The 10,456-nt window shown below is 34.1% G+C and overlaps 2 protein-coding genes across 2 annotated transcripts; both read right to left on the reverse strand.

Annotated features, from left to right (window-relative positions):
- Positions 1 to 163: 163 nt before the first annotated feature.
- On the reverse strand, positions 164 to 2,869 carry LOC140043530 (uncharacterized). The gene is made up of 6 exons (XM_072088054.1): positions 2,664 to 2,869; positions 2,362 to 2,525; positions 1,979 to 2,148; positions 1,519 to 1,758; positions 1,071 to 1,297; positions 164 to 919 (listed from the first exon to the last, which is right to left on the reverse strand). Exons 1-6 carry the CDS (start codon positions 2,733 to 2,735, stop codon positions 659 to 661), a joined length of 1,134 nt encoding a protein of 377 aa, XP_071944155.1. The 5' UTR covers positions 2,736 to 2,869; the 3' UTR covers positions 164 to 658.
- Positions 2,870 to 5,315: 2,446 nt separating this feature from the next.
- Positions 5,316 to 10,164, reverse strand: LOC140043993 (uncharacterized). Its single transcript, XM_072088476.1, has 6 exons — positions 9,832 to 10,164; positions 9,328 to 9,454; positions 8,693 to 8,798; positions 7,973 to 8,157; positions 7,342 to 7,514; positions 5,316 to 5,495 (listed from the first exon to the last, which is right to left on the reverse strand). The coding sequence occupies exons 1-6, from the start codon at positions 10,162 to 10,164 to the stop codon at positions 5,316 to 5,318; spliced, it is 1,104 nt and encodes a 367-aa protein (XP_071944577.1).
- Positions 10,165 to 10,456: the final 292 nt, after the last annotated feature.

The following is a 10,456-nucleotide window of genomic DNA, read 5'->3' on the forward strand; positions in this document are numbered from 1 at the left end:
GCAATATAAATGCTATACATAATGTCAAATTCTTTTAACAATGCACGTAACTAAAACTTTACAGATTATTGAATGAGATAAAACAAAATAAATAGGCGTAACACGTAAGCATATCAATATATATTAAAAATATTTACGTCAAGAACTCAAAGGAAATAAAACAATATTCAAATTGAAATGTATGAAAATTGGACGACGGCAGAAAATAGAATGTTTTGAAAAGATCGGTTTTGATTTAAAAAAACACAAAAATAATTCAAACCATATACGAAATAGAAATTTAGTATTTTAACGCATTTTTATGAACTTGTAAACCAAGTGTAATGTATAACTGTTTATTGTGTCTTTTTATAAACCGACATCATTAGTATTTTTGTTTGTTGTGTGAGTATGTGAGAGTGTGGGGGGGGGGAGGGGGGTGGGGTTTAAGGTGTTAGAATATTTATGTTTAAAAAAGTAAAGTGTAAGTAAAGATGTTATACATCTTTATTTTGTTCATTATTTGGTGACAATACATCATTAAATCTACACGACGAATTCCATTCATAAAGATAAATTAAAGTGCCTTGATTTTTTTGGAGAAAAAAAAAGGCAGTTTTCACCTTTTACAAACGCCGATATTTAATTTTACAACCAACATAAATGCCAGCCCAGATCTTTATGTCCATTTGTATATCATCAAATTCCCGTTTGAAATATCATTAACCGTACATGTTTCTCCATATTTGTTGTTTTCAATGATATAGACTTCATTATCCTTGACAAAAGTATCCCATCCGTGGGATCTACAAGTGTCTTTCTTAAAATGTTTTATGAAGTAATTTCCTTCAAACCGATAAAACTCTGCCTTTAGGCCACTAAACGCATCGGTGACAACGTCCGTATGTGGTGTCAATATAAGGTATAGTTGCTTGTAAGCCTGTAAATAAATAATCACAGTATTAAAAATGTTTAGTTTTTTGATTTACCTAGTGGAAAATCGGCTTTAATGGTACGATGACAATTTGTCTTTGGGAGAGTATAACATAGGAATTCCGTCAATTCAGTATAATAAAGAAGCTCGAAATTACCTCGACAAGTTTAAAATGTAATGTTTTATATGGCTCATAAATTGACTGATGTGGCTCAAACAGTTCTGTTGATTTACTGTATTTATACACATGGGTTAGCATTGGGCGATCTACACTGTCTTGTGTACTTTGTACAACTATATAATACTTTCCGTTGTATTCAAAGGAGTCCGCATGCATCGGGTCATTTGTATCCGCAATAGTTTGATATAATTCCCAAGACTTCACTGAAACGCAAAAGGTTGATCAATATTAATGCTAAACCAGACAGTATTTGAAATCTAAATCATTATGATGGAGGAATGTGATGGTGAATAAAAATAACTAAAATAACAGAGCCTTGTGGAAATGAAACAAAAAAATGAAGACAAGCATTGGAACAATATATGAAGACGATAACATATAAACGATAAATAATATTTAAATAATAATATACATATAAACTTACCTGTACTCATCATAAGCGTTGCGTCGGATTCGGTACGACCTAAACAACTTGTTGTGCCACCAGCATCATAACCACTGTCACCACAATAACATGCGGTGTTCAAGATGTCAACACCAGCATATTTGTAATCCAAACCACGGCATAGTTCAAGACAATCCCAGGCTGTTACACCAGGCGACTTCAGAATGTAACTAGAAAGCGCTCTCTCAGCCCCATTATCGAGGTAACAGTCTATAATTACTGTCAATTAAATATTTGAAATGCAACATCATTTTCTTATGTCACAACACATATATTACGGTATCTTCTAAAGCCTGTCTACACTATCAAACTTTATGTGTCAAAAAAGTTTGATGTGCCCATATATGGTAGTGCTATTCTTAAATATGGTAGTGATATGACATCATCATGTCCATATATGGGCACATAACATTTTTCAAGTTTGTTTTCATTAGCTTACCATCTGACGTGGCCTTTATTGAGATGTTTTTATCAGAGTACATAAAAATTGGTCGTGGTTCAGTCATTTCGTAAGTACATCCTTCAAACGTCCATATTCCCATCCATAGTTTGTCATTTTGGCAATTATCAATGACGTCATATATGGCAAAATAACTGTTGCCATTGGGTCTGTAAGAATAAATCTGGTTTTAATAAAAAAAAAAAAAAACAATTACGAATCGGTCAGGTCAATTTAAATGTATGGTGTATGCGACCATTTTATTGAAGCCTAATTTTTCAAAAACATAAACGTATTTGGCCTATGCCATTTTAAATTACCTTCATTCTGTTAAATTTGTGGGTAGTTGTTGTTGTGTTGATTTGTTCTTGTGTATAACTAACCTTGTGTAGACCATTTTAAACTGTGCTGGTGTTTTAGTACGAAGGTCTTTCCACGGATAATTTAACAGCCTTTCTTTGGTGAACCATTCAGTTTTACTAGCGCCAATAGCGTTGAATATTAGCGACAATTTAGATTCTCCATTGTCATATAAAGCAATCTTTACCTTAAATAGAGAAATATTATATCTTTAGTTTGGTCTAGCGAATACGGTATTACGTCATTTTAAAATAATCCTGCCATATCAGTGTTTTGTATGAATGAAATACTGTACCACCGTTAAGCCAATGCTAGTGCAACTTACTTTTGAAACCTTATCCCAGGCGTCAACTAGGCTGCTTTTGTAATGGTCTCTGAAGGAATCATCAAGCTTCATGGCATCTTGGTTTCCTTCATTCCTTGATCCTGATGTGCTCCACAGATCATACAGTTCAACGCTATTAACACCAGAGACAGCTTTCAACACAAGTTTCCACCCTTTAGAAATATGTAATAAAAGTTATCTTATTTGAAAACTTAGTTGAAAGTTACGAGAAAAAAACAAATGATTAAGAAATGTCAATATCAATCAATAAATAAATTAGAAAATATGTATAAAAACAATGTTAATGCATAGAAAAAATGAATGTTTCCAGAAAACAATATTGAACAGTAGAACATATATTAGTTCACGGTTATGAAAATGATTTTTTTTTTAAATAGTGGTTGAAAAATAATAATTAGTTCTATTGAATGGCACTATACAATATTGATTATTATTTATTACGTGCAATGTATTTCAATATTTTAAAAGATGATGAAATAAAAGTGGTACGAAACCACATATAAGACAAAACAAGTTTGCTTGTGTTGACTAGGTTTGAAATCACAGTTTTAACACATAATATTTTGCAACATATATACAGTTACTCTCGATATAAATAGCATACTACATTAGGTTGGATGAGGAAAGAGTGATAACATCTATTGTATGTTGTGACAAAGGCACCATGTTACCGTAACAAGTAAACGAAACTGTTTATACAACATTAATTATGTTACATTTACATAAAAACTTACGTTTTGCTACGTGGTAGGACAGAACAACAATTTGAAATAAAATATTTTCATATTTAAAGCATAATATTATTATCATCAACATCATATCACCACCGCCACCGTCGTCGTCGTCGTCGTCACTGTCGTCGTCGTCGTCGTCATAATCAACAACATCATATCACCACCATCGTCTTCATCATCATCATCATCACCGTTGTCGTCAGTCATCATCATCATCATTAACAACATCATATCATCACACCGTCGTCGTCGTCGTCACTGTCGTCGTCGTCGTCGTCGTCATCATAATCAACAACATCATATCACCACCATCGTCTTCATCATCATCATCATCACCGTTGTCGTCAGTCATCATCATCATCATTAACAACATCATATCATCACACCGTCGTCGTCGTCGTCACTGTCGTCGTCGTCGTCGTCATAATCAACAACATCATATCACCACCATCGTCTTCATCATCATCATCATCACCGTTGTCGTCAGTCATCATCATCATCATTAACAACATCATATCATCACACCGTCGTCGTCGTCACTGTCGTCGTCATAATCAACAACATCATATCACCACCATCGTCTTCATCATCATCATCATCACCGTTGTCGTCAGTCATCATCATCATCATTAACAACATCATATCATCACACCGTCGTCGTCGTTATCATCATCATCACCGTTGTCGTCTTCATCATGCTCATCATCATTAACAACATCATATCATCACACCGTCGTCGTCGTCATCATCATCATCACCGTTGTCGTCATCATCATGCTCATCATCATTAACAACATCATATCATCGCCACCATTGTCATCATCATCATCATCACCACCGTTGTCGTAATCATCATCATCATCATCATCATTAACACCATCATATCATCACCGCCGTCGTGATCATAATCATAACCGTTGTCGTCGTCATCATCATCATCATCATCATCATCAACATTAACAACATCATATCATCACCACCGTAGTTATCGTTGTCGTCGTCATCATCATCATCATCAACACCAATGCATCATCTTTATCAGAATAAATGTTTGTATTATTATTTTTTTTTTATTTATTAAAAAATAAAAAAATAATACAAACATTTATCTGTCACCGCCATCCTCGCATACCCTTTTTTAGGTATTTCAGATCAGTAATATTTTATTATAAATAAGTATTCAACCTACTGCAGCTTGTTGCTGGAGTTCCAACATCACAATATTGCCATATTTCTGCAGAAGTTGTAAAACACCAGGGCTGAGTGTCACTATCAGGGTTACGGCAATAGTTGTGGTCTCCTAAACCGAAACCAGGCGCTGCTTCTGGTGAGAAGCTGTGTGTATGAGGCGTTTGGTCTGTCCACTTTTGACACGTGTAACCGCCAGTGGTGGTACTTACTATACCTCGATAATCAACACCATCAGTAGCAGTATAGCATTCTGAATCAAAGATGAGTTTATTATCAAATGAATATTTACGTTGTATTTTTACTGGCATTTGACATTTAGATTTTTTAGTTAATTGTTTTGTTTTTTTGCAAAATCTTTTTTTTCTAATTCTTCTAATGAACGTAAGCAACTTGTTTCCAACTACATTATCTTGTTATTGGATTACTTTTTGTATTTGTTTCATTTCAACGAATACTTACATGTTACATTTATTGTACATTTTTCGTTGAAATCCTAACGTTTTGCTTACTATTAGTTTAACATGAAAGACAATAATTATTACCTTCATTTAAAATGAAAATGGCAAACACAGATGCTGTTTTTGGTCGTCCTGAAATAAAAAAAATTAAAATTAAGTGCTCAGAAATAAGTGGCAATGTGAAGAGACAAGCTAGACATGAAACAGTACCACCCGTGTAATGGTTGTTTATTCAAGCTTTTATTTGATTACATAACTGGACCAGGTAATAGATTTATTGTCGGTTTCTTACCGTAATCGTGACGTTGTTGATATATCAATGTGTCTTTGAGATCTCCAGCGTCATTGACAGACTGCAGTAAAACTAGATAGTTACTTCCGTCCATTTCAAACATATGTGAGTCAGATATTCCATTTGTTTCAATTGTCTTTATAAAAGAAAAACAAAAACGTTTAAACTAATCTTAATTGAATTTTTTCGCATACTAATTTGCTTTTTACATTACAAGCGAAGATAAGAGTCTTTGTAGGCTAAAGCCCATTAAAGTATCGTCTGTTTGGTAGAATTCCGAAAAGTCAATTTTGAGCGTTGAGACTTGATTACATAGAAAGCAAAGCTCTTGCGGGTGGAAGTTAATTTAACAGTTGGTCTCGCACATCAAATAGTATGGAACGCCGTTTACGCAACATTTCGATGATATGAATTTTATGACGCGATATGTGAATGAAATGCATCGATATGAATTGAATGGCGTAATATATGAATGAAATGTTTTGAATTGAATGCTTTGAATTGAATGTTTTGAATGAAATGTTTTGAATGAAATGTTTTGAATTGAATGTTTTGAATAAAATGTTTTGAATGAAATGTTTTGAATGAAATGTTTTGAATTAAATGTTTTGAATGAAATGTTTGAATTGAATTGAAAAGTCAAACTATTGGCGGCGTATGTCATTCCCGCTCGCGATTTTTTTTCAACCTCTTAATAGGCCTAAGCATGGGTACCCTCATCTCCTTTCAACGCTGTCATCAATTTGAATCCTTTACAGAGACTCCCTAACAGACCTGAAACATTGGAATACATATTTTCGAACCCAGGTCTGTTATGATTCTCTGTAAAGGCAGCGTGGAAGAAAGGAGATGAGGGTACCCAGGCTTAGGCCTAATAGGTTGAGAAAATAATCGCGAGCGAGAATGACATACGCCACCAATAGTTTGACTTTTCAATTCAATTCAAACATTTCATTCAAAACATTTCATTCAAAACATTTCATTTAAAACATTTCATTCAAAACATTTCATTCAAAACATTTTATTCAAAACATTTCATTCAAAACATTTCATTTAAAACATTTCATTCAAAACATTTCATTCAAAACATTTCATTCAAAACATTTCATTCAAAACATTTCATTCAAAATATTCAATTCAAAGCATTCAATTCAAAACATTTCATTCATATATCGCACCATATAATTCATATCGATGCATTTCATTCACATATCGCGTCATAAAATTCATATCATCGAAATGTTGCGTAAACGGCGTTCCATAAAATAGTGTACTATTCAAAATAGTAATTGGAGGAGTAATTGGCCTCCCAATGAGCTTGCTTGCCATTGGTTCAGATAGTTTAATTCCTTTAGTAAACCGAATAATGAAAATACATTGTTACATGATTTTAAAACTGCTCGTTTCATCAACTTCGAATATATAATGGTATAATCGCCATCTGAAATTAACTTATAGTAGGTAAAATAGTAGGCCTAAAGCGTGGTTCCCACTAATAGACCGTAAAGCTTGGTTCCCACTAGAACGTTTAACGCAAGGACGTAAACGCAACGCAAGCGTTTTAACCAATGACAAGCGAAGTTATAGACAGTTAGCAATCACAAGCGAATAAGCCATCGCTTGTGATTGATCAATTCACTTGGGTTGCGTTACGTCCTTGTGTTGCGTCGCTAGTGGGAACCACGCTTAACGTAACGTAACACAGCGACGTATCGACGCGTACTCACAAGTGGGAACCGACGAAGCAACAATTCATTTTCTTACGTTGTGTAGGTTACGTTGCGTCGCTAGTGGGAACCAACCTTTAAAACTGATGTTTCTATGTAATGCTTGGTTCTCACTAGAGACGTACCTCAACGACGTAACGCGTAAGGGATTTGACCAATCACAAGCGATGGGTTTATTCGGCTGCCACTTGTCATTGGTCAACTCGTTTGCGCTACGTCCTAGTGGGAACCAAGCATTAGGAAAGTTGTATTTACCAAATGATATTCATTATCAAATCCATGTCTTGAGAATGAACTTATTTTAGAGTGCGTAGTCTTATCAGGATTTCTGTACCGGGCAACAAAAAAAGTCGCGTCTCCCCTACTATCTTGCAGAAAAGACGACGTGCATTTCCCACAAACCACTGTACTTGGATCATGAAATTGTTCTTTAAGAAAAGTTTGAAAATATGGTTTAGTGATAATCTTCCATGGTTAATATTAACATGTATGTTCTTAGTTTTACAAAAATTCACGTAAAATAAATTGTTTGCTTTTGGTGATTTGTATTCTGTTTAAGTTTGTTCTTATTTATTTGAATCGAGTATTTCTCAAATGTATTCTTAATCTAGTTTTAGCCTGTATACTGTATAAGGCATGCTTCTGAGCGCTAATTGTGCAAGACAAGGACGTTCATGTAGCCAGAAATCTGTCAAATCAAAGCGAATGTAGGAAACAGGCGCCTGTGATTGGACAAATGTGTTGCTCCCGCGTTGGCCTTTGTAATGAGTCATACAGGATCCACAATTCTCAATTGGAAAATTAAATGATTTATTCAAACCATCAAAATGAAGGCAATAAACACACGGTGTACTGCAAACCTAACTTTATCAACCCTATATATTACCGGTTTCTTTGTTGAAGTGAAAGACTGACATTAAGTTTGTAGTATACAATTGACCCAATGCGACATACACATCATCATCAAAAGTAAATACATTAGACTCCCACATATAACTGTTTGTAATGAACTGTATCTGCTCAGATGTGGACGTTTGAATGTTGTATTTAAAAACATAGAGACCGGATTCTCTGAAAACAAACATACATTTATACTATTTCAATGCGATTAGATAGACCGCTGCGGCTTGGTAGCATTACAAAGTATTAAGAATTATCCAAGAGTCCAATTCACTTGCAACAGAAATATAACAGATGGCCATATCCCGGTACAATCCCACCGATTTGTACTGCTTCCACGTGCTAGTTTGGTTTGTAATCGACGTGCGGTAATATGGGTATTTGTAGTTAATAAATTTATTCACTTCCACAGAAAAAAAACACGATAAATGTAATGGTTTTTATTTATAAAAAGACAAAATAACAGCTAAATTTAACCAAAAACCAATTGCCATTTTTTGTTTAAATTACTATTCTTTAGGTACATAATTGTTGTAGATCCATTTTTTGTCGAAGTGAATAACTACCACTATGTGACATTAAAATAGCGTATTCGAAAAAAAAAGTGGCTTAAAATATTTTTATGGAAACAATATATCTTATATTTACACTGATATTGATCTGAGAAAACTAAAAACTAAAATGAAACAAGTACATTTTTACTTACTTACTGGCGGCAACGATGTACAAATTACCATTAGACCAAAAATGATTTGTACTGTAAATTTTCGCTATCGGAATAGTTGACTGTAGAATAAGTCTATCCATCACTCCTAAAGTAAATCGAAATTATTGTCGTGTAAGTGATTAAATAATGAGTCGATCAGACACTGTATTGTAAAGAAATCTTTATTGTTTATTATAACATGGGTACAAGGATGTAGCCAATCAGACGCGCTGAAATGAGTCACATGTTAGGATAACGAACACTCCTCATGGAATCAAACTTGTTTTCGTTGCCCTGACATGAGGGCCTGAGATTTGGTTGCCCTTTCAATATTGTTGTATTCCACAAAATGCAAAAATATAACATTGTAGGCCTAATCTTATTTTTTAAATATTTTACTTCGGCAATTTGAGTTTCCCTACGTAGCCTACATTTTTGGTTGCTCCAGGACCATAGGCAACTGATTTTGCGAGGTGCTATGTACTGCTTTTAAAACGTGTGTATGTGTGGCTATATTTGTTATGATAAATTTACTAGGAAACCTAGTAATCTACTATTCGATTATCAGTTCTGTATCCTGATACATCTCCAGATACAGTACTGATAATCTCACTCTTGTCTGTGAGTATACTTACCATGTTCACAGTTAATGCCTCTGAACCTCTCAGTACAAATACAGCTGTAACCTCTATCACTACAGTCGTTAACGCAACTTGCTCCATTCTGACACAAGTTTCCCACTGAACACGTTCCAAAATGACTCTAATGAATATAAAATTAAATACAAATGTATGTGTAGCGTTACCGCTCGGTTGTAAATAATGTTCAATTCAATTTATTTCCATACATAAAACAACATTGTATTACTTTTTTTTAATGAAAATAATGTAATGTATTACAATACTACATTTTAACAATAGAATATTGTTTCATCATCAACAACCATATACAATTGATGTATTATTATTTTATATAACCCTTTTTTCCTCTATTTTTAGACTTTCTCTTAAAGGGAATATTTAAAACGCACCGGGAGTATTACATCGAGAAAGCACAATCTACTACACTTCCTTGGCATTGGTAAGTATGTTTGGTCAACATGTGGTCAACAATATAACTTACGGTCAATCTAGACTTACCCGTTCTCTGGGTGTTACTTGAAGACCATCGAAATGCACAGATTTCATATCTTTGACAAGCTTCCTAGTATTCTTGCCCACCTGGATCGAATACAATGTACAGGTGTCTTCAGCAACCACGAACGATTTACAGTTAGTGTCTTGACGACAAAACACTGAACAACTCGCCGAGTCAGTATCGTTGTAAGTAGTCATAGCATCTGGAATTGTCCAGTGATTGCGACCATGATATATAGCATTTGTTTCTGTATTGGGGCATGTTACCACGGCACTTGTAAGAGGGAAAAGACACAAGCATAAAACAGCTTGGGAAATTGTAATTTCCGTTGCCATTGTGAAAATAAACTGAAATGAATTGTTTAGACCTATATATTATGCTTAAGACACTAAGTTATAGATCTAGTTATTGAATTTAATAATCAATAATTATGTTAGATATTGCGTTGTTTATAATACATGAAATTGTCCCCAATTATAAAATCGACTTTCATCGCGCATTACTTATTAGGTTTCCGCATGAAAAACGCCTTTATAAAATTCATAAACAATTCAATAATCAATATATCCAGTCCGTCTTCATATCAATTACTCATGTAGCTAGATCAACTTTTGTATGCACTTTCAG

This window comes from Antedon mediterranea, chromosome 3, assembly GCF_964355755.1.
Source record: "Antedon mediterranea chromosome 3, ecAntMedi1.1, whole genome shotgun sequence".
NCBI lineage: Eukaryota > Metazoa > Echinodermata > Crinoidea > Comatulida > Antedonidae > Antedon > Antedon mediterranea.

What these genes read in the sequence shown, in the direction of transcription:
- LOC140043993 (XM_072088476.1), bottom strand. Translation starts at nt 10,164, where the DNA reads ATGGCAACGGAAATTACAATTTCCCAAGCTGTTTTATGCTTGTGTCTT. An exon ending in AAGTAACACCCAGAGAACGG is followed by an intron (nt 9,455 to 9,831) that starts GTAAGTCTAGAT and finishes TATATTCATTAG; the next exon opens with AGTCATTTTGGAACGTGTTC. An exon ending in TTGATAATGAATATCATTTG is followed by an intron (nt 5,496 to 7,341) that starts GTAAATACAACT and finishes TCTTTTATAAAG; the next exon opens with ACAATTGAAACAAATGGAAT.
- LOC140043530 (XM_072088054.1), bottom strand. Translation starts at nt 2,735, where the DNA reads ATGAAGCTTGATGATTCCTTCAGAGACCATTACAAAAGCAGCCTAGTT. An exon ending in TTTAAAATGGTCTACACAAG is followed by an intron (nt 2,149 to 2,361) that starts GTTAGTTATACA and finishes TTATTCTTACAG; the next exon opens with ACCCAATGGCAACAGTTATT. An exon ending in AACGCTTATGATGAGTACAG is followed by an intron (nt 1,298 to 1,518) that starts GTAAGTTTATAT and finishes TTTGCGTTTCAG; the next exon opens with TGAAGTCTTGGGAATTATAT.